Below are 24,424 nucleotides of genomic sequence, written 5' to 3'. Positions count from 1 at the left end.
ACACACACAATGATTGACACGGGTAGGAAATGATTATCTAGACCAGTGGCTCATGATTTCAACAAAACAAAAACGAGAGGAATTACCTCAGAGTTTGGCCAGGGGGCAACGACGTGTGTGTGTGTGTGTGTGTTGACGATCCCTTGACCTTCTTTGCTTTCTTACCCTAGAGTTTTCTTTATTCGGTTTGTGATCTAGGATGGGCATGGAGAGGGTTATGGTCTCTCTTTTTTTTCATTATTATTATTTTGAGGGCTCCATCCTAAAAGGCAAATGCACGAAGCACAGCTGCTGTGGACATATTCTGGAGTGAGGAGATACACTGCCGGGAACAACAGCTGCTACCAGTGGGGTGATGCACTATGAAGTGTATTACAGTTTAGCTAGTGAACCGGGGGGGTGAGGGGGGGGGGGGTTGTTGAGCGGGGTGGAACGGGCTATTTTTCTATTTCGCCTCCAACATCCTCTTTTCCTCTGGCTTGCCCAGAACGCAGTGCAACCAAATGCACTGCATGGCAGATATATCTGAAGGTACGGGAGCATGATGAATATGAATAAAGCCACACAGAAACTGAGTGGCCAACAACAGAGAGCTTTCAACTTTTCAGAGGATTTAAAATGGGGGGGGGGGGGGGAAGAAAAAGCAAAAAAAAACCTGGATTTTGTCTTCTGAGGACTGAGGTTTCAAAGCTTGTGGTCATCAATATCAAGTCTTTCCAAAGCCATCAATACATCGCACAGCGGTTCACCCAGCGCAGATGACAAGCTGCTACTCTGTCTGCATGACTAAGCGGCATTTTTTTTTTTTTTTTACCCATCACTGGGAGCAGACATGAGATGTGAAGAGGAGGAATGATTGGCTCACAGTGCTGTCCGTCAGTGGTCAGTGGCCATCAGAGCGACAGGGTAACAGCTGCTATGCCTTTGGGGATTTCTCACGAGATGAAGGGAGAGAGCAAGGACTGAGACAGGGCGTGATGAGCAAGATGAGGAGAGAAGGGGAAATATGGGGTGAGTGAGTGAGAGAACAAGAGTGAGTGAGTGAATGATGGAGTAAAAGAGAGGAAAAGAGAGGGAGCCAAGGAGAGAGAGCAAAAGACAGGAAGAAAGAGAAATAGTTATGCTTTTAAAAAAGTCCTTCGTCATCTGGCCAAACTGCATAACCACATGGCTGCAGTGGCTAGAGGCATGTGTTCACTTCCTTGAACAGTTCCACCAGGACCTCGAATTTTAGGGAAGGCTGCTGTCTACTTACTGCACAATTCACATCAAGGCACTGTGTTATTTCGAGATTACTTGAGGTGATGAAAATTACATGCCAACCTGAGACTGTATGGTTATGTATTAAGTCTCCAAGCCAGACAGGGGGGGCCCTCAACATAAATGGCAAGATGAAAGTAGCACACACACACACACACACACACACACACACACACACACTACATTGTTCATGGCTTTTTGTGTGGCCTAGCTTTTTGAGTGTTCCAGAAAACATCATTGGTGATGAAAATACAGGATACAGGAGGATGCAGGAATACAGGAGGTTGAACAAGGCTGGCCAACTGAAACATGTCTTTGCTACAAAGACCAATAAATCTGAACTGGGTGACGATGCATCCACTCTTCAGCTCAAGTAAATTGCTGGATATCATTTGGAAAATGAGCAAAAATAGTACAACTTGCAAATAATGTGTGGCTCTGTGGAATATTCATTATTTTTTTTCGTGATCACAAGGTCGTTCCTGGAAGGACTGCTTAAGCAATTCACTACGGCCAAAAGAAGCTATTAACTCAAAGGTCGGAATTTAATTTGGTAGTGGCTCTCTCTGTCAGAGGTTGCCTCTTTGGTCAAAATGGAAACAGAAAGAGATATGGGCATGGATTAAGAACTCTTATACAACTGCCATCAGATGTCTTATCTATGCTATTTGCCATTTTCAGGGGGTCTGCCAGCCTCCATTCAATTATATGTGTCTGTCTGACCACTAGAACTCATTAAAGTAGTCTTGTATAGGAGATACTTTCAGCAGCACAAAAGTAATAAGGTTTTTTTTTTGTTTTTTTGTGCTTAGTCATTCCGCTCTCAGATATTAATCCTCTGCCTTTGTTTACCCCTGAAAGATGAGTTTGTGTCTTGTTTGGCAACTACTTTATTTATTTATTTATTTAATCTTGATAAGGCAGGGCAGGAGCTGAGGCTTGGGCTGAGGGACACTTGGTGAGAGGAATGTATCCATAATGAGCAGGCTCTTAGTACAGCGTGCACTGAAGGCAGTCACAGAGCTTTCACCAGGGAGCAAAGGGAAGAGGATGGGGAAGAAAAGTGGGGGGAAAGAGCGAGTGGGGTAGTGGTGATCTTCCTTCATTCTCTCTGATCAAAGTGTTCAACAAACAGGAAGTGATGGCTAGGATTGCAGTGCAGCTTTTGCAAATGAGCGACAACACATTCAAGTCCTTCTATTACACTGCACAGACTCTCCACACACAGACATAAGGCACGCACAAAAGGTTAGATCTGCTTTGGAAAAAAATGTTGTTGATTAGAAATTACACACATGCCAGACAAAAATTAAAGCCTGCCCCCACGCTACCCAGAGGCGAATTAGGGACGGGAAAGAACGGAGGGAAATGGAGAGGAAAGGGAAAGAGTAAATATGGCTCATGTAGCACAAAATCAAGTCAGTATTTTTAGGCTGCCCCGATTGTAGCTCGGCACTGCATAAATCCTTGCATAATACAATATTGAACATAAGTATATGTTTGAACCATGATGCTATTAAAATTTCATAATACCCTTCTCTTTCCTGTAAGAGAACAAGGCACCATTAATCACTGTTGTATCATTCACCGATGGCTAAGAAGCTATGAATATATATTAATTCATATGAGCTCGCTTTGATTTCACCTTCATGCTAGGAGCTTTTTTTTCCCCCCATTGGAAATGCAAAGGCAGCGCTCCAATGAAACGAAGCCTGCCTGCCTCTTCTTTTCTATCACCTCATTCACACCATCATCGACAGTAACCGCACATTAGCTTTGTAATACAAAACACAGGAACCGCTGTTTTATATGCTAAATCACTTGTGAGTCATCAGGCAGGCAGTTGCACCCAGCGAGTGAGGTAACTCACAAAAGAAAAAAAAAAAAATAAAGTCTCAAAGGACAAAACAACCTCTTTCTCTGTTCAAGGAATTTCTTTTTTTTATTATCTAAATACTCTGATATGACAAAATGTTCCATTTACTTTACACACAGTTGCCAAGGAAACTGCATTAAACCAAGTCACTTTGTGTTCATTAACTCTTATAGGTTAACATTCATTAATGTGCTTCTTGGCACAATGTTCCTTAAAAATGACTGATCCCCCCGTCAGTATTGACTGAACCCCTCCAGTCGTTTAATCGGCACATCCAATCGATACCAGTTATCACGATTTGTCCCCGAAGAGACTCAAAGTTAATTTAATCCATACAAGGACGAAAGGTTCACAACAGGCCATGACTCCATCAAGGAGAGAAAAAAAAAACGCTTTCCTAGATTACAGGGAGAATTTACCACACAGGTGGTAGTCAGCTCCGCTCCATACTGTGGTTGGTAAATCTGAGTGATTCTCTCCTAGGCAACGCCACTTTACACCAGCGCCAAACTGGCAGGTTATTCTCAAGGAGATATCACCAGGCTCGTATCAAACACAACATGTAAGTGCCCCTCAACTCACCCCATCATCCCGACCGCCTCTCATACCAATACAAAATGTCAGAGCTCCATCCGCCCACACAAGAATTATTCCATCCATAATTGCATCACGTTTAAGGGCCGCGCTGAAGACAGCTGCAACACTGACATCACCATAATAATTTCCAGAGGAAGGAGAGAGGAAGGGGGTGGGAAAAAAGTCATAAGAGTGCACCTTCAACCCCGAAACGCTGCACTACTTCATGTTCGGAGAGTTCAAACAGGCGTGGGGGGGGGGGGGGCCCTTCAGACAGGACATTTCACGAAAGCAATCAGATTTACCGTAGGGACAATTTACAAGGAGATCTTGACCGACTGGGTAATAAGGGGGCCCGAGAACGGGGGGCAAGAGCATAAATCTGGTCCCCCGGCGCGCCCACTCTCTCCAGCACCTGAGTGAGCCGTGTCCATCTGCACCGCCTCGCGCCCCGTGCCAGGAGGGGCACGGAGCCGGCCATAAAACAGCCGCTCCGCAGGAAGGCAGGCAGGCACGCAGCGAAGAGAGGGAGGGGGGGCCGAAAGAATGAGGGAGGGGGGTGGGTGAGATGGGAGCGATCCCGGGCTGAGAGCGCGCGCAAGAGCATGCAGCCTCTGCTGCCTGAGTGGGTTCAAGGACTCCGGGGCGGCCGTGTGTGCGCCTCAGGTACTCATTATGAGGGTTCCAATAAATCTAGAAAATGCTTACTAGGAAGGACATATTGATCTGGACTCTCATCAGCAAAATACCTCCCTAATGTATTTACTGCCTAACGCATTTAAAGTGCGATTCCGCACATGGGGTGCTCAACGTTGGTGAATCCAAAAGGCACACCATGGGCTTGGTCTGACCGGGATCAATTAACCTATGCGAAAGACCTCCTAGGTGACACAAGACACCTCTGGTGTACCAAAGGGGAGGGGGGAGCTGGGGCCTATAAGCAATGCTGCCTAGAGTACAGCCAGATTCATATACTATGATTACTTTTACTGTTGGCCACCTGGAGAGCCGTTTGTAATGGAATTATGACTCATATTACTACAGTCGTTTAGGGTAAAGCGCAAGTCTCGACTCGGCTTGTGAATTTAGCAAATAAGCACTTACGCAGATCAGGTCAAAATCACAGCCACTCAATAGCCTGTGCAGCCAAGTTATTTTTTGTGGCTCCATTTCCTTTCTCAGGGTCTTGTACAGAGTTCCCTCCGCGAAAACAGCAGGTACTCGTCAATAATAAATGAACACACAGCGAACAGAATGTAGCGAGCACATTTATGAACATGACTATTTCAACAGCAGCGTGTCACTGAAGGTTTCAGGGTTGGGGAACATAATGCCTATGCACGTGACCTTTTCCAGCAATGCACCTTCTTGCTTTGAGACCAGGAACAAGAAGTGGTAGTATAATGGCCTGTGCAGACTACACAACTTTGTCTTTCACGATTATCTTTTACGATTGACCATGTCAGACTAGGCGATCAGAGAACCACAAAATCGTGCAGCGTCATGGCCGCAAGAGTGGCCACATTACAAGATTTTCTACCGTAGCCTTCTCGTCATGTGTCGTCACAGTGTCAGAGTCAACATGGGAGTCGTAGGAGATTCCCAAAAATTCTGACATGCTAGACTTTTGGTCATAACGTCGTAGAATGTCAGACAATAAATTACGGGTCGTTGAACATGTCAAGACAACACGCTTCCTCCTTCGAACGTCGTTAACCGACTTTGAATATTCGGACCAGACAACGGAAATTTGTCGGCCACGACACAATCGTGGCAAAATCGGGCTGAAATCGTGTAGTCTGCACAGGCCATAAGTGTTCTCCAGTGCGGTGAAGAAAGTGGTAGGTGGCAGACTGAGGCGTGACAAAGAGGACAAAGCTGGCGAAATACAGGCAGCTTGTCTATCGACACCTGTGGCGGCACCCGCCAGGCTAATGTTCCTAGTAAGCTGTTAATAGCAGATGCCAAGTCGCACTTTATCATCTGGTTACCACTGGTTCTGTGATGGAAACACAGAGAGAGTGGGGAAAGACAGAGAATGAGAGGGTGCCAAGTCTGGCAGCATCCGTCTGTCTTATCCAAGCAATCCTTCACAGTGTCAACTCTGCATCCTGGGGCTAGCTTCGAGTGGCTAATAAACACCGACCGATATCTGTCTTTATTTGGGGAACTCAACAGGAGCTGGGAGGAGTCTTGGCAGTGAGTGTCAAGTCAAAGGGGCCACAGTTGTCTGCCATGTGAATACTGATATTCCAATCTGCCTGCGGGATCCTTATTCCCGAAATCATTCAAATTCAGTCATTCAAAAAAGGCAATAAACGGTCTCATCGGGAGAGGTCAAGAGAACGCCCTTTTGATTTATTTAACATGTTAAACATGAATCTCTGTCCTGGTAATTAATTGGAACAGGACAGGACACTGACCCATGGCTGCCTGGAAACAAAGCCCTGACTAAAGTCAAACTAATAGGCTATGACCATAACCCTCCCCCAGCCCCCAACCTCCCCCCCCACACCCCACCTTTTCCCCCATTACATCCAACAGTTAGATCAACTCCAAGCAGCATCCAGCCGGCGGGAGAGGTAGACACGGCTGTGATATTACTCAAGATGGCTCAATCAGTACAGAGGCCCTGCTCTTGCCGAGCGCAACTCTGCTCGTGTGATTGGAATTTAAATTACCCCCATCTCTGACCTGATGCCCCGTCGAATTCCTCTGATGGGTTATTCTCGGCTCTCACTGCAGCTTTGAGAATGTTCAACCGTGTTATAGAGGAGCAGGGAAAAGAAACAGTAGTCAAAGTAACAAAGGAACTTTCTTCAGATAGTAGGAATGAGATCCTGGCCAAACAGTGTAAGAGGAAGGGGGGAGGAGGGAAAAAAAAACAAAAAAAAACACAGCTCAGTAGATATATGAACCAAGTCGGCTTTGACATCTCTGTTAACTGCTTCTTTCTGGACAATTAAGTCAAACCCCTTAGACTGCTCCTGCTATTGTTATTAATATATTTTCAAACACACACACAGATGAATTCAACAAGACAAGTATGAAACATCGGAAGATGCTAACACGGTGGTTATTGGTTACAAACGGATGGGATATGGGATAAGCAGCGTTCAACCATGGATAAAGCTCTCTCTCTGCAGAGCTTGTATGGCAGTTGTGCGTAAATAACTCTTGTGCCCTTAAATAATGTTACACAAGCCGGAACAGCAACACAGACCTCTGTTTGAACTCTGATTTGTAAAAATGGACCTTGAGAAAAGAACTACACTTCTTGACAACAGAGCTGGCATGTTCAAGGTAAACCGTGGTGTCAGAGGAATAATACAGGCTATTAAATTTTAATACGCCATTTGCAAAAACAATCCTATGAAGTCAACACTATTAAATGTCTAATAAAACAAGGTGGAAATAAGTCCTTTTAAATGGGGATAGAGAAGGAATGAGGCCTCCACCAAGCAGCTACATAACAGGCTCTCGTCCCAGGGTTAATGGCTGTGAGATGGCAACGGTGGTCGTAGACTGCCAGCTTCGACTCAGCTGTTAAAAACACCCAGGGTGACAAAAACCCTGAACACGGAAAAGACTGCCGAATAATTGCTTCCCTTTCAGTAAATCACACAGGGGAACCAAAGGAAACAAGCATTTTCACAGCTACCCCTCCCAAAAAAAGGACAAAAAAACATGTTTCCTAACAACTGGGTGCCCTAAAAGAAAGAGACACGTACCAAAGTCAAGCTTGTGTCTCATAGCAAAAGCAACGCTCCGACAATAACAAACTGAGGCCAATACTATTATCTAGCCTATGCCGGTATGATTCAACATCCTCTTAAATAAATTCACTCTACATTAGAGAGAAACTTTCTGAAGTTTCTGAAGGTTTAAAACTGGAATCTAACCATGTGTATCTGTTTGGTCGGCTGATGAACAGGATATCCAATCAATGATATCTGACCGTAATTGTGATAGCTCAACCAGACAAAAGATGAATCAATGCAACCGCAGTAGCACTTGATGCACCAGCAAGCTATTGATCACTGTTTACAAACCGTTCAAATGGTTTCTCTAATGACGCGTGTCACAATGGACCTTATAAGAAGCCCTTTGTTATACCAACCTCACAACCAAAAAGGTCCACCCCAAAAAGAAATCTGGTCGATAATTCTGAAATCTGGTAAATAATGAGGCCTAGTCAATTATAGATGTGGTTAGTCAGTGATAAAATGCTTCCGGGTGAAAGAAACATCTGTTGAGGCCAAGAGAACTCTTACAAAAAAAGTCAAAAGTATGAGAATTGGGCAATATGTAGGGACATTGTGAACCTAACCTAAAAGGCGATCATCCTGGGATTTTTATGGTAAGAAGGCTTGGTCGAATGTTGGGGGGGGGGGGGGGTGCAAGCCAACAGAGGTAAACACATCTGATAGCAGCCTCACCATTTGCTTTTCATCTAAACTAATACAAACGTCTGTTTTGGGGGGTTCAAAAGGCAATTAATCTCTGGCCAACCTCTTTTATTTGGAACGCATCCATTTATTCCTTTCCCCTAGATATTTATTAAATGCAATTACAAGACATTTCACAAGGGAGATATAATGCAAATTCCCAAGGCTCTACTTTTCCGAGATAGAAACCTGATTTGTTACAAATGAGTAAAAATAGACACATCATTGACTTCTTCCTCTCCCTAGTGTTTGATTAAACCTTTGAAAAATCTCTTTAAGAGGCCTTCCTTTTGTTGTGAACCCACAAGGCTGCATCAACAATTCACCTTGGAAGGATATTGTGGGATGTTCTTCCTTTGTGCGCCTGTCTAATTGCAGTCATCTCTATGTCACGCAAACAGATTTGAGTGCAAAATCCAATATTTCATCGTCATCCCTGCTTCCAATTGATTCAAGCCATTTCAATGAAGGGATGTCGAAAGACACAATACAGCACAGATTCATTTCATGTTCTGTCCCTGCAAGGAACATTAAGATTCTACAGTAAACCACTCCTAATCATACAAATGCCCTTCAAAAAAGGACACATCATGGGTTATTTTAGGCATGGCCAAAGGACAGCTCTTCCAGTCCCCCCCCCCCCCCTTCTCATCATCCACGTTTACTTAACCAAATTATGGTATGGTGGTATTAAATGGTTTTGCCCCCCAGCCCCCATCCCCCACCACCTCATTTAATACCAGTGTCTTGGAGATAGACCCATTTACTGATAGCAAGGTTAGAGATACAGTATGTACCAATCACAAAACTGCCATTTGCAAACAAAACAATCAGGCCACTGAAGGGTTCTCAAAACTATGCCGTGGTAAAGCTCAACAACTGGCATGGGCTCAGTTGTTAGACACTATTCCTTCAAAAAGGAAGCCTCTCTCCTTGAACACTTGACTTCAGGGTGAGTGTGGGGTTTTTTTGATCGTTTATAATTATCATATAATTATGTAATCACGTTAAAAGAAAGTACAGTGACTGTTTTAAAAAAAAATGTTCAAGGGCAAAACAACGAAAAAGAGAACTACCACCTTTAAAGACGTTTTGGACTACAGGGGAAAAGATGGACACTGAAACACAACTCAAAACAAAATAATAATAAAAACAAAATTCAAGGTGGGAGAGTACAAGAAGAAAAACAAACTAGCAGCTTCATACCTACAGGAGAGAGAAATACACTCCAGTACCTTGCAGGCAGTACATCAGGCATCAATTGGGAAGGCAATGAGCCAAACAGAAAACAAAGCTCAAATCCATTCACCTCATATTGAGAGACCCCGGGTGACATTTGCGCTAAAAGCTGGCAACAGGGGAATCCGCTTGGGTGTGGAAAAAGTGAATTACTCTGCAAATGAATATAAAGTTACTTTCATTTTTTTTGGAATCGATGGCAAAAGGCAGTCGTCCTTCTTTATAGAACCTTTTATCAGCTGGCACTTTGCGCCTCATTCCGGAGCTGTTTGTGACAAATGTGCACTGTTCTCTGACCTTCTGCAGCAGGTGAGGCCGAACTGCCTACCTCTATCTCCCTCGCCGCACCAACACTGACATTTACGAGCGAAAAAAAAACACTCGTCAAAAGCACACAGACCAACCCAATGTCTTTCGGAAATGGCAGCATGCTTATTATAATTGAATGGGTGTAATCTCTTGCTGAGCAAGAGCCCCATAGCCAAGAAATAGAACACTTCTCCAATTACTGACTGACGTTCAATTAATGGAGCTATCCGTTTTAGCTCGGGGAGTCTGTAGCACCGTGCTCTCCTCCTGCAGAGCACACTGTGCCAGGAGGCGTCACATATACAGACTATCCCTCTCTTGGCTGGGTTTGATAACAGGCCCGGCTAATGTACACAACTGCAGAGCTGGGACAAAATGTCAGCGGATATTACATTATGATGGGGGACTGGGAGGAGAGGATAGAGGGTTGGCTCTAGATAGAGTTCAGTATAAGCATGGGTGCATGGCCTACCTTACAGTGGCACTGCGGCATTACCTAAATGCAGGGGGGGGAGATCACAGATCTTACAAAACGGGAGAATGTCGACAGTATCCTCTGTTCATTCGAGTAATCTTTCACGCCTGTGCTAAAGGCGTATTGTTGACGGCACTATTTTTAAAACGCAACGAATTTAAGCTTGTGCAACACACTACCTTTTCTTTTCAAAGTGAAAAATCTAAATTTAGATCTCCCGTGTAGCTGGGGGAAGAGATCTTTGACGGCAACCGACACACAGAACAGCAGCAACAGAAGTGTGGACAGAACGGACGTATTTCTGAGGGTCAGCATTCCAAAAAAACAACTTGAAACGGTGAGAATGAGGTTCAGTGGGCCATCAGATTTGATCTGGCAGAGTAAACAGAAAAAAACCCTGCACGGTGCAACCTTGAGCGAGGGGTTTGGCGTTGCAGATTTTACCCGTCCACCGTTCATCACCGGCTTCAACGGACCTTAATAGAACCTGTCAATCTTCCTAAGCAGTACCATGGCTCTCATGACCCAAGGGGTGACGTTTTCAGACATTCTAAGGATAAGACCGCGTAGAGAATAGAAATACACACAATCACATCACAGAGTCCTCTGAAATACCCTCCCACACCCACACACACACACACACACAATCCCCTATTCTCAGATCATCACAGTAGGTGGGGAGTACAGAGCCAGAGGCTCATAAATAACTGAGGCATGCCACACCCTCACCTCCCAAACAGCCAAACCATCAGCTAGCACCATAAAACTTCAGGGAGGTCAATGCACCCCAGCATCAGCAGGGAACACACCAACACCAGCTCTCTCTCACACTGGAAACATACTACTCATTCAGTAGGAGGCTAATGGACCTGCCCATCGTTTTGGTAAACGTGCTGGAGACGTAATCAGTATATAGGTCAGTGGTTTAATTAGCAAGGGAGATAAAGTCATCACCCTGCAGGAAGTGCATGGGAACGCCAACAGCACAGCAGGAACCGAGTACACCAGGTAATCAACTAGCAAGGATACGGCTAACCGTGACCTGCTATCATGTCTCGTAAAGGGAGGCAATTTAGCATGCAAACGTATTACCACCCAAAATAGATCCAACCACTCAAAGAAATAATGAAGAAAAATTAAGCTTAATGGTTGTTTGTCAAACGAAAGTCACGTTGGAAAATGCATTTAATGCATATTAATACCTAATAGCTAATATCTAACTAATAACAAAATAAATCTTAAGGATATCTTACTTCTAATTCATTAAAAATTAATTTAATTCCAATCATATAATCTCTAAAATCTAAATCTGCTTAATTTCCATAAACCCATACATTGCAGCTACTTGAGGTCACTTTTCAGAAAATGAAAAAGAAATCTAATCAGAATAAAAATAAACCAAAGGAGAACCCAGACGACCCTGTAAGTAAATTTTAATTTGCTCTGCGGGTCAGTCTGGCAAGGACGCGATTGACACCCAATTCCAGTTTTCCAGAAACCCAGGCACCAATAGCTAGTGCTTATTCAGCATGGGGCGGGCTTTATTTTATGACAGATAAAGCAGTGCATTCCAATAGGCTCATTCGACTTCACGTAGCCGTCTTAAGACGACTATTTCTGACATTCTGATACGTTGTCAACCATGACGTATGTGCAATTCCGGTTTGAAAGACGTATCAGAATGTCAGAAATAGTCACGTCTGCAATCGTCTTAAGACGGCTACGTGAAGTCGAATGAGCCTAAGGACTTCGTTGATGGCGACAGGGTTAAAAAGATATGCATGTGTGACTTTGGAACTGAGTACAACAACTGCATTTAAGAGTTTAATGCCCTAATCAAAGTTAAATTTAACTTCTGGTTACGCCCAATGAAGCATTTCCAGAGCATTTCAGTTGAGCATTCTGGTGTTAACCAGACTAAATACTACCAAAAAATGTAAGTACAGCAAGTGATCGAAAGAGTGACCAAAAAGGGGAGAGTGCAAAAGAAAGAGTAACTAAGAAAGGAAAAAGAAACAAAAAGTAAAGAGAGAGGAAAAAGAGTTAACAGAGAAAGAGAGAGAGAGAAAGGAGAGAAAGAGGGAGAAAGAAAGAAAGAGTGTCCTGATTTCCCTGAACCAAGGGCCGCACCTTTTCCTCAGGCCCTGCTGTAATTAAACCCAAGGAGGTGGACTGTATCTCATCTACCTGCCAGCCAAGCCAATCAAAACGGCAAGATTTCAACAGCAAGAGATCACGGCCCAGGTCTGGGCACGGCCGCCTGACAGTCGGTTAGTGACAGGTTTGTGTTTTATGGTGGGGCCATAAATATAGCGAAAGCCTCTGGGACATTAAATCTTTCCCTTGATACATTGTGTGTGGTGTAATTTGTTTTAATTATGCATTTAGATGCGATTACAACTAGATAAATTGAACGGCTTTCACTTTTTTGTTTTTGAATTAGCCCCTTTTAACCTCAGTTTAACTCCTGACAACCCCAAGGTGAGCCAAACAATGGGAGATGCTGATCATGGGAAATAATAGCCTAGTTACTGCACCGTCATCTTTCATGCTTTGCAGGCCTAATATATCAAATTGTGAAGACTAATTCTTGCTTGCAAGTGCACAGATATTAGATATGAAGTTGGTAAAGTTTGGCTTAAATGAGCAGGCAATTGTATGTTTGACTACATGCTGCAGAAAACAGACACAGGGTGTGTGTGGGTGGGTGGGTGGGTCAAATGATTGGGTTATATTTTCCTTGATTGCTAGTTACCATCTGCACTCTCAGTCTAGATACCAGTCAGTCATATCAGGAAAAGAAAAAAAGAAGGAAAGCAAACAGTGCCTAAACCAATCATCTCTCAACTGTGCATTCGGAGGGAAACGTGCATGCTGTTTATCAAGGAGAGTGGGGGTGGGAGGCGACGTTTTGAGAGGTGGTTCAGGATTGGGAGATGCAATGAAGCTGGACAGTATGCCAGTCACTGAGAGTGCCGAAGGCAGAATACAGAAAGCAGGCGACAGGGGAGGAGAAAGCAGCATATGAGGTGGAAGGCGATGGCGAGTACAACTAGATGGGAAGAGGCAGGAGGCAGTTGCACTCATTTTGAGAACTTTTTCTGAGGGATCCTGCAGGGGGTTTCAGATTTCAGCGGAGTGAGAGTGTGAGTGTGTGTGTCTGAGCGTGTGTGTGTGGTGTGCGTGTGTGTGTGTGTGGGGGGGTCCCTCACATGTGTGTGCCTTCAAGTCGGAGACTTAAATGTCAGCAGCTTGTTTAACATGTCAAACCTCTCTCTTGTCACCCTGGCCTGTTTGCAGACAATGCGCATGGAAGCCGAGAATTTTAAAAAGATTATTAATCTGCACCACAAACATTGGGCGCAAACACATGCTGTGAAGCAATCAGGACCGTGCGCATGGTAATTGAATGTAATGGCAAAATAACTGCATTGTGGCAAAACAATTCCTTATTGCTGCAGAGGTTCAAAACGCTTATTGGTTGAGCTGCATTCGATTGTTGTCAATCAAAAATCCTATTAGACTGAAATCGTATGATGTATTATTGCTCAATAGGGTGGGAAATAAAATGGCCGCAGAGAGCGGACCGTCTCAATTACCGAATGTCCATACATCTTTTGCAAGTCATCAATGAGCAAATGGCTTGATCAATTTACCCAGTTAATTGGCAGTTAATTATCTACTGCACTTTGAATGAGACGGAGGACAGGGATAATGTGCAGAAGACAATGCACTGGAAAGCTATGAATGCAACTAAAGGTATTTCCTGTATTTCGTCAGCACTGGTGCATGATGCGGCTGGGAGGGTTTATCACCAGGTAGACAACCGACAGTATAGCAGGTCACACACATACATGCCTTCAGCATTAAAGGGACACTTCACCGATTAGCATGAAGCTTTGTATCTTCTCCCATCTCAAGGCAAACTGAGGGAATGATGCACGACAATTCAAAAACATGACTGGTTTTCTAAAGATACAAAGCTTAATGCTAATCGGTGAAGTGTCCCTTTAAGTAGCCTACCAAATTCAACAGCGTAAATGTGATAAACGAATATACTATTCACCATTGGTGAATATGACTAGCTATGCACTATTAGCCACCATACTGTACATCATAACAGTATGCAGTTACAGGCTGCAATGTGTTTGTTTATGGAAACTCATTTACGTGGCTCTACTCATGATGCAAGCTAATATTATGGACAATAATTACTTTAAATCATCCCAAAGGGGAAATTGTGGAAATGCAACAGGTAGACCACTGCAAGCCCATTTATTCAGTCTGGTTATAGAGATCTCATTAAATCAACAGATCTACCTTTGAAATGGATTTAACAACCCTCCAAGGCCTTGGAATCATAGTTGGAAATAATAGAGACTCATAAAAACTTCTATCAGAGGAGTTTGGCACTATTTACATAAAAATCACATATAATCAAATGAATGTCTGTCACTGTCACGTTGCAAATTGGACTGGACAGCATAACAGTTTTATTCTAAATTCCATTTGCATACATTAGGTTAGACTAACACTCCCTTGGCAAGCAAAACAAAGCTACATAAAAATAAACCACCAATTGTTTATATCATGAACTAAGATAAACAGACTTTCCTCCATCTCTATCACTGGCAATTTATCTCTGTAGACAACACAATACCAGTCAGTCACATTTACGGAAAATGATTGGCGTTTGAAGCCCCTGGAGAGAAGAGTGGTAATCCTGGGGAACTGACAGACAACAGACTAACTAGCAATACTGACAACTCCTTAGTATTTCTTGCATGTACCAACACACACACACACACACACACACACTAAGAGAACCAAGCACATGAATAACACATATACTTTAAGCACAAAATTGAACACAGAGCTAAGTGTGCCAAGAAAACCTGGCACTTACGGGCCAATACCGAATATGATTCACCTTTTAAAATATAAAACGCAATGCTGCACATCATTCTCCCTACACACACACACACCTACACACACAACTCTTCCATTCCGCCGTAGCTCAGACTCATTAAATCAGGCTCAGACACCCTGGACATTGCGACAGAATTAACATTTTCATCTGAAAGATAAACTCAAGCCTCCGGTGTTTTTTTTTTTTTTGTCAGGGTCTTGGCTTCCTCCCCTTGGAGAGCTTTTGGAGCCATCGTCACGGTAAATGAAGCAGAAGGTGGGCCGGGTGGGGTGGGGTGGGGTGAGAGAGGGAGAGCGAGCAAGACAGAGGGAGAGTGAGAAAGAGACAGAGAGAGGGAGAGGGAGACAGACAGACAGACAGAGAGAGCAAGACAGAGGGAGAGGGAGAAAGAGACAGAGAGAGGGAGAGGGAGACAGACAGACAGAGAGAGAGAGAGCGAGAGAGAGCAAAAGAGAGAGAAAGAGAGAGAGAGAGAGCTGAGAGCTGTGCTATGTCATTTGAAAGAGACAGTTTCATTACAGATAACTGGACACTACCGCTTGCTCACTACTGAAGTGCAGAAAAGGACACGGATGGTGGGGGTGCAGGGGACGGAGAGGGGGGTGAAAAATGGAGAAAAGTAGAGAATAGCCAGGAGGGAGAGGGTGAGAGACAGAACTAGCGAGAAGCACATATTGTGAGAAAGTGTGCAACAACTTTGCAAGAAGTTTGGGCGTGATGCACAGAAGACGCGAAGAGAGGCGAAAGGTGAGAAAAGCAAAAAATGGGAAGGTGGAGAGGGAGGGAGGGAAAGAGAGAGGGAGGGGAGAGAGAGAGAGGGAGAGAGCAAGAGAGAGAGAGCCTGTGTTACATGTGTATTATTCAACAGCAGAGCCTCAGCTGTGACTGAAGGCCCATATGTTGTTCAGGGCAGCGTGTCCTTCAGCTCATAAAGGCCCCAGTTATGCTTTGCTTGAAAATGTGCAAGCTACAGCTTCCAAGGCTCTGACCAACAAAAATGGAATCTGTTCGCTTCTCCCTGTCCCCTCAAATAAACCACTGTCAGCGGAGTTAGAAAGAGAAAAACTAAACATTCATCTAGCTCTCTAGTAAATAATATGAGGACAGATACAGTGAGGAGAACATGTATTTGATACCATGCTAAAGTTGACTAAAAAGAGGAATATAAAATCATCATTTGACAATTGATCTTAATGTCTTAATTCAAAAATTGAGTAAAAATAAAACCGCTAACTACCCCAATTTTCTTTGTGAATGAAGAATGTTTCGTAAATAAATAAATGTTCTTCCTAAATGCTAGGGGGAAGGAAGTATTTGACCCCCAATGTAACCCTATGGGAATTTAACACATAGGGTTAACATTGGGGCAGGCAGATTTTTATTTTTTAAGGCCAGCTATTTCATGGATTCAGGTTATTATGCATCCTGATAAAGTTCCCTTGGCCGTTGGAATTAAAATAGCCCCACGTCATTACATACCTTTCACCATAGCGAGAGATTGGCATGGTGCTTTTTGCAGTAGGCCTATTAGCCTGTTTGATGCTCATTGAGCTCAATGCAAATCAAACAGGCTAATAGGCCTACTGGAAAAAGCACCATGCCAATCTCTAGCTATGGTCAAGGGTATGTGATGATGTGGGGCTATTTTAATTCCAAAGGCCAAGGGAAATTTATCGGGATGCATAATATCCTAGATCCATGAAATAGCTGGTCTTTAAAAATAAAAATCTGCCTGCCCCTATGTTAACCCTATGTGTTAAATTCCCATAGGGTTACATAGGGGGTCAAATACTTCCTTCCCCTAGCATTTAAGGAAAACATTTATCTATTTACGATACATTCTTCAATCACAAAGAAAATTGGTGTCCTTGGCGGTTTGATTTTTACTCATTTTTTAAATTAAGGCATTAAGATCAATTGTCAAATGATGATTTTATATTCCTGTTTTAGCATGGTATCAAATACATGTGCTCCTCACTGTAGATAGCTAGACACTTTATTGATGCGCAAGGGGAAATTCAAGAAGGATGGATTTGCACAAACGACAAATGGGCTGTTTTCTTAAATAACTCGAGCAGTGGCTAGTATGAACCGGCTTCTCGCCAAAGTGCTAGCTCTCTAGTAACCGTCACGGCAAGCTTGAAGGTGCAAGCTGCTTGAGCACATTACCAGTTCGGAGCTGCCCATGACATGCGCTGTCTACTCCAGGTAAACCTACAGTACATCTCACCCCGGTGTCACAGTTCAGCACGTGTGCGACAAGGCGGACATCAGGCCCAAAGTGGAAGACGAGGAGAGACAGTAGAGACCGCAGAGCATACAGCAATAGCAGGGGCAGCGGACAATGTCCCTTATGGGACTCTCGTATCTGAACCAGCTCTGTGACATGACTGTTTCCACTTCTGTACGGAGGCGGGTGGGTCAGTGTGTGTGTATGTATGTATGTGTGTGTGTGTGTGTGTGTGTGTGTGTGGGGGGGGGGGGGGGGGGGGGAGGAGACAGACATGCTTTTTGCACAAGGAAGCCCAGTCAAGTAGAAAAAAAAGCACTCGGAAACAAACGTGTGTTTAAGCTTGCTTGACGGTGGCTCTAAAACAAACTGGCAGTGCTGCAGGTGGGTTAGGAGGGTGATATGGAGAGGCTCCAGAGTAAAAGAGACAACAGGCTGCTCCCATCATTCAACCGAGACATATGGCTGTACGTTATGTGCCTGATGGTATATGGAGACCTCAGGCCAAACAAAAAAAAGGAGATACATACTAAATAAAACCGCAACAGAAAAGAGTCGGAGTTAGGGGAGTTGGCGGACAGTCTTCTTGGATCATATTAACATTGTTCATGCGTCGTGGTCACCGAGCACATGCTAGGATCGGAAAACACACACACAGGGAGACACACAGCACAGCTGTACGAGAGCTTAAGGACCTAAATGGCAAATGGATGGTGTGTTTGCTACTGGCACCAAACACTCAGATCAATATGGAATGTGATTTGATTTCTGGCACGGGCTTGTCAAATCACCTGTTCTGCTTGCCTTTCACTTCTCCAAGCAGACGATGGGCTACATTAGAGTGGTGCTACACCAGAGGACAAAGACACAAGCACAGAGTCGTTTCCTGTACAGCAAAATTTGCTTCCACACGGCAAGGGGGAAAAATACAGCGCAACTCTTGTTGATAATGACATTTGATTAAATGCTTCTGACCTCGCTTAGCGGTTTCTGTAACACAGGCTTCCTGCTACCAGTGACAAAACTAACCATTAGTAATACTAATAAACGATCTATAAATAACAGCAACGTCTGTCTGTCTGCAAATCTCTCAAACTGTTCATCTGATTGATTTCAAACTGGTGTGCCTTGCTACGGGCACGGGTGAGTGCAGTGCCAAGTTTGATGTTATTTGGATAAGTAATGCAGGAGATATAGTTAAATATATTATCCGTAAAAGAAGCACCCACTGGTTTTCTCCACTCTAACTAGCCACTTCCCCTCACACACAGCACAACGCAGAGCAGGAGATTGAGGTTAAGCAGAGTTTTTGCAGCGCTGAATCAAAGCACAGCACGGGTCAAGATGCAAGATGTTTGGATGATTATCAAGTTATTCAATAAGCTTAACAATAAGCATAAAGCCATCTCAGAACAGCCGTTTTGCTTACGTCACATTAACTATAGGCTGACAAATTATCAAATAATATTCAGTATCATTATTGAATGCTTATCTGGAACTATTTCCCCATCATCCTATTTTTAAAGCAGGCATACCTGCGGGCATGTAAATAGGCTACGGGTTATCTTCAGGGTTGGCATGTTTGAATAGGCAGGCACTACACTTGCCATTGTATTAATCGCCATCGTGGCATCTTTTGTTCCCGCCGGGACCAACCCAAAAACATTTACAGTTTGCCTCATCCACCTCCGTGATGATAACCACGCTGTAACCACCCCGAGCCCACAGTCCATCTCTCATTTGGCCAGCAAAAGCCCTCCAAACATCCTTCCGTGTCGCTCAGAATCCAGGCCACTGCAGTGGCCTTTCCCGCAGTAGCAGCAGCAGCGGGAGCATATTTAGAGTTCATCTTGAAGGGGTGGCTGCTGCCAGTCTACAGTCGGGGGCGGTGGGCAGACCAGACTCCGTGTTACCATTTACAGATGAAAACAACGGCGAGGGTTGAGCCCTCGCCGCACTCGCCTGGCAGATAGAATTAGACTCGGCTGCACCTGTGTCGTCGTCATCATCATCATCATCTCGGCTGACATCACAGCGCTGGTGCTACTCTATGATTCACAGGTTAAAACCTTTTACAAGCTACAGTATGTTGGCAGAGGACTGGCGCAGGAGGGAGTGAGGGAGAGGGATGGATGGATGGAAAGTGGTAGGAAAGAAAATGAGTAGATATACAAAAGGGAAAGAATGGTACAAAATAAAGCATTAATGCGGCTATAAAAGAAATAGGAGAACCAAAAAAAAACACTCTGGCTGGCTGGCTGTTTGGCATCAAACTGAGAGGCAATTTCCACTGGTTAATAACAAGGAAGCGGATCAAGCACAGATATTGCAGGGAGTGTTTCGGTGGGTTTTTTTTTGTATTTTTGTCATCCAGAGAGAGATACAGTTAGAGACATTACATGAAAAGATAAAGGCCAATGAATAGAGTCAGAGAGGAGGCGTAAGGGGGGGGGGGGGGGGGGGGGGGGGGCACTAAGTGTTTGTGAGACCAAGTGAGAAACATTACATGACAGATCAGAGATCTTTACAATGAGAGCATGAGAGAGAGATGACAGGTTTGACAGACACAAAAGTGTGTGGGGGGGGAGAGAAAGAGAGAAAGAGAGAAAGAGAAAGAGAGAGAGCAGGGAAGAGAGGGAGAGAACCAGTGGGAATGAGGTAGCAGAAGTGAAGAGGAGTAGGAGGAAGAGGATGAGGAAGAGGATGAGGAGGGGAGAGGCTGCAGTGGCAGCCGTGCCAGGATACACCGCTCCTTCCTGCTGCCAGGCGTAACGCGTACCCGAGCCAAGCGTCACAGAACAGCACGGCGCCCCACAGCCCTACCCCCCCCCCACCCGGGCTCTCCCCCCGCTCCCCCCCTCGCACAGAGAAATGGGACCATTCCGCGACGCCGGGGCTGAAACAAATTCTCAAAATGGATTAGCTCCCCCGATTAGGTGCCTAATTTATTTATTTTCATTATTAATTACAGGAGGTTTCATACTGCTTAGGCCCTATAAACGCCGCCTAATGCATCTCTCCCGCTCCTGGAGGCACAATGGAGTGGTTGTTACTGGGGCAGGGTTGCGGCTCGCCACGCATGTCTGCGTGCTTCCTTCAAATGTCCTTTCCAAATGTCAAATGTAATTTTGAGGTGATTTCTAATGAACGAGGAGCGGGTAGGAAATGGGGTAGAGGCGGGGGGGGGGTTCTTTTGTACAGCACGATTGCAACATATGGGCCAACTCTGGCTACAGACACTGAAACAAATGTCCACTGGCCCAATTAGAGATCCTTGTTACCTTTTATAGCTGCGTTTTAAATGCCTGTGGAGAGGCCCGAGAACTAGCGGCACATTTGCCAAAAGCTGAACTTTTTGACTGAGAAATATTAATTGTGGGGAGAGGGCCGGTCCAACAAGCGTAATTAAATGACTGGGCCGTTCACTGTAGAATAAACCAGTGTAAAATGCACCAACTGCCCCGATTACACTGCCCATTAAGCCGACGAACGAGCGAAACCCTGACCCTTCTCCAAAACTCTCCTACAGAAGAGACCTGCAGGAACAAGCACAGCTGCACAAAATGTACATCTGCCTTTTTTTAAAGAAGGGAAAACAACATCACACACACACACACACACACACACACACACTGCATCAAACACTCCAGAAACAAAAAAAGGTTCTGGGTAACCCAACAGGGGAGCTTAGTATTTTAACAGCGGGTGGCCACATACTGTTGACACCACAAGCCGCAGGACAAGAACAGGTGAATGGCAAAAGGTGAAACTCAAAATGGGGAGAGTAACTGTGAAGAGCAGAGAAAGGGTGTGTGGTGTGGTGTGGTGTGGTGTGGTGTGTGTGTGTGTGTGTGTGTGTGTGTGTGTGTGTGTGTGTGTGTGTGTGCCACCCCCAAAAACAGACAAAACTGAAGAGGAGAATAATAGGACAGCAGCTGGGGTGGCACAGCTCAGGGGCTGCAGAGAAAGCTCTCTGCAAAAAACACAAAACACAAACAGATGAGGGAAAGAGAGAACGAGAGAGCGAGTGAGCGAGAGAGAGAGAGAAAGAGAGAGAGAAAGTGAGATACAGAAAAAAAGAGAGAGAGAGAGAGAGAGAGAGAGAGAGAGAGAGAGAGAGAGAGAGAGAGAGATAGACAGACAGAGAGAGAGAGAGACAGAGAGCCGGCGTGGCCACCTACGTTGCCCATGTACTCGGAGAGCAAGTCCTGCAGAGCCTGGCGCACAGAGTTGCACTCGGCCACGATGCGCTCGCGGCGGTCGTCACGCGTGCAGGAAGAGTCGGCCATGAGGGCGGCGCCACTGATGATGCTCTCCAGACGCTCCTCCAGAGAGGGGCGGAAGCGCTCCTCGCTGAAGCTCAGCGGGTCCACGATGATCTGCTTCTGCACGGGGGGAAAAGGAGGAGAAGAGTGGAAAGGGAGATGGAGGGAGGGAGAGAGAGAGGGAGAGAGAGAGAGAAAAACAGAATGAGTTGCTGAAGAGACATCAAACATTTCTTATAATTTGTTGTTAATGAGTCACTTTAAACACAATTCTTCCAATCCAAAACAATCACAAAAGCACAAAAATACTTTAGCGCACGTATCCTTCATCTATCAATCTATAGGCAGCCATTCAGTCCATACACAGAAAGACGTTAGATCCAGATCCAGACGTCCAGAAGGGGATATGGAGTGGGAGAGAGGAGAAAGAAAATGGCGAGAAATAGCGAGAATTAAAAGGCCCTGGAATAGGCCAAGGGACGCTGGGGGGGGAGTGTGTGGGAGGGGAGCGGTGGTGCAGGGTCAGGAAGCCGCGTGGAGCCGGGTGAATCACATCCCCCGCAGGACCGAGGCGATTTGACATGTTCCAACTTGGCAACCGTCAGTCCGGAGGGAAGGGAGTTTGACAGCTAAACGATCGTCGACACCGCGGCGCTGCTGCTGCCACCGCCACCGCCACCGCCAGCCCTCCGCCGAGGAGCAGATGATACCTGTGGCTTCAGGGACCCCTGGCCTCTGTCTACTAGCACGGGTGGTCGGCGTAACACGCCGGAATTCTCCGATGGCGGTCGTCTGACAGGTTGGGGACTGAGACAATGCAGAGAGGCTCAGTGGAAGGATGAGGAAGAGAGGAGAAGGATGAGGGAGAGAGGAGACGGGGTGGTGTAATCTGCATTAACCAGAAGGATCAATAATTTAGCGGCAGACGAACGAGGCGAGGGCCGAGGTGGGGGGGGGGGTTTCAGGGAGCGCAGCTGCCATTACAGCCCAATGGGCTCCCTCAATCAGGGACGGCATTAGCTATTCAGTGCTTCCCCTGCAGATGGACTCCTCTGGATCAGCCTTGGACCGTGCGGAACCACCCACGTGTCTTCTCACAAAAACCCACACTTAGCAGCTAATTAATCCCCCCCACCCCCCCCAAAAAAAAGGGAAGGAAAAAAAGAGCGAGAGAGAGAAGAGAGAGAGGGAAAAAGGAGAGAAGATAGAGATGGCAAAAGGGGACTTAATGGCAAATGACTCACACCGGAAATCAACAATGAACAAAAATGAAAGTCATAGCTGAAGGTTTATTTCTTATTTTCATTTCTCGCTTCTGCTCCTGAGGGAACTCGCATACATATACACACATACAGCTAAATATACACACACACACACACACACACACACACACAACTAAGAAGAAAGCTGCAGGTGGAGAATTACCAGCAGAAGTCTGCCAAGTCCCCTGCGCATGCACGCGTACCCGCACGCACGCACACACACACACTAGCCTGAGGCTCTCAAATGCAGTTATGCATATGAAACATGTTGCTTCTCCTCCAGCGGAGCCTGAGTGACATTTCCCGAGTCCCTGGTTTCATTTCAAAGCCACCCAGTCCACCTACACCCACGCATACGCATACACACAACCCCCAGCATCCACACACACACACCCTGTGCCTGCTCAACTACCCTCACCACTCTGCTCAAAAAACAGCTCCCCATGAGAAGCATGTCCATTCACCCTCCAGTTAGAGGAAAAATAAACTTGTTCATGTCAGGTTCCATGAGTAAAGGCAACGTGAGAGGAATTTGTCAATGTTGGAGGAGGAGTGAGAAAATGGGCAGATAAATAAATAAATAATAAACAAACAAACAAACAAACAAACAAACAAACAAAGCAAGCACAATACTGCTGATGCTCCGAGGGGCATCATGGGAGAGGAAAACACATTCTCTAACTTCCTTCCATTCTACCGGGAAAAAAAAAATGAAGCCCTCTGTGAAGCCCTTCCCCTCTGACAGTCTCTCGTATCTCATGGTAAAATATTCAACAATTCAGTTGTTAGGAGTTGGAGTTTATTAGCCTCCGTCTCGTCTGACCTCTTTGCGTGTGTCACGTTGCCACGGCAACAAGCCTCTGACTCACTCGCTCGTTTGCCTGCTCCAAAGTTGCCTCGGCTGGCTTGAAATTAGGCGCTGACTAAGTGATGTGGAAGAGGAGAAGAGTGCAAGAGTGTGTGTTTGCGCGTGTCTATCTGGATGTGTGTGTGTGTGTGTCTGTGTGTGTGTGTGTTTGGCTGTGCACATATGTGAGCCAGAGATTCTGCACAGTCACCAGGACATAATGAAAAGGTGTGTGGGGAGGGGGTAGACATACATGTCCTTGCTCACAATACAACCAAAGATCCTTCTTTAACCCTCTCTGATACAACCGTAACACAAGCCTTCCCATTCACACACCAATTTGTTTTCCCTCTGCCATTGAAAAAAAAAAAAAAAAAAAAACTGTCAGCTGTCGGAGAAAAGCCCACCACACAAGGCCGGCGATGCGACAGTCAAACACGGCGGTGAAATTCCGTTAATCGCTTTACTAGACACACTACTGGCGACGCCATCACCCATCGATTCAGTGGAGATACACTGACCGTGCAGCTGCTTTCTATTAAGACGCATCAAAATCGCCCTGTACAATAGAAAAGGGGCCGGTTAGAGCGATACAGCGGCTGTCGTTCCACTTGCCATATGCATTCAATAGATTCTATTTAATTAATTTTGCTGATCGCACGCCATAAATCATCGTCTCGTCACCAGCCGTGTGTGTAGGCCAGAAA

The 24,424-nt window shown here is 45.3% G+C and overlaps 1 protein-coding gene across 1 annotated transcript in view; it reads right to left on the bottom strand.

Moving 5' to 3' along the window:
* Positions 1–24,424, bottom strand: part of ctnna1 (catenin (cadherin-associated protein), alpha 1) — a 101,915-nt gene that overhangs the window by 58,607 nt on the left and 18,884 nt on the right. The window contains exon 8 of the mRNA XM_062524007.1: positions 21,525–21,728. Within this exon, the coding sequence (XP_062379991.1) occupies positions 21,525–21,728 (204 nt within the window). The remainder of the gene's footprint in view (positions 1–21,524; positions 21,729–24,424) is intronic.

This window comes from Sardina pilchardus, chromosome 21 (genome assembly GCF_963854185.1).
Source record: "Sardina pilchardus chromosome 21, fSarPil1.1, whole genome shotgun sequence".
NCBI lineage: Eukaryota > Metazoa > Chordata > Actinopteri > Clupeiformes > Clupeidae > Sardina > Sardina pilchardus.
The sequence above is the reverse complement of the archived record's forward strand: the minus strand, read 5'-3'. Positions and strand labels throughout refer to the sequence as shown.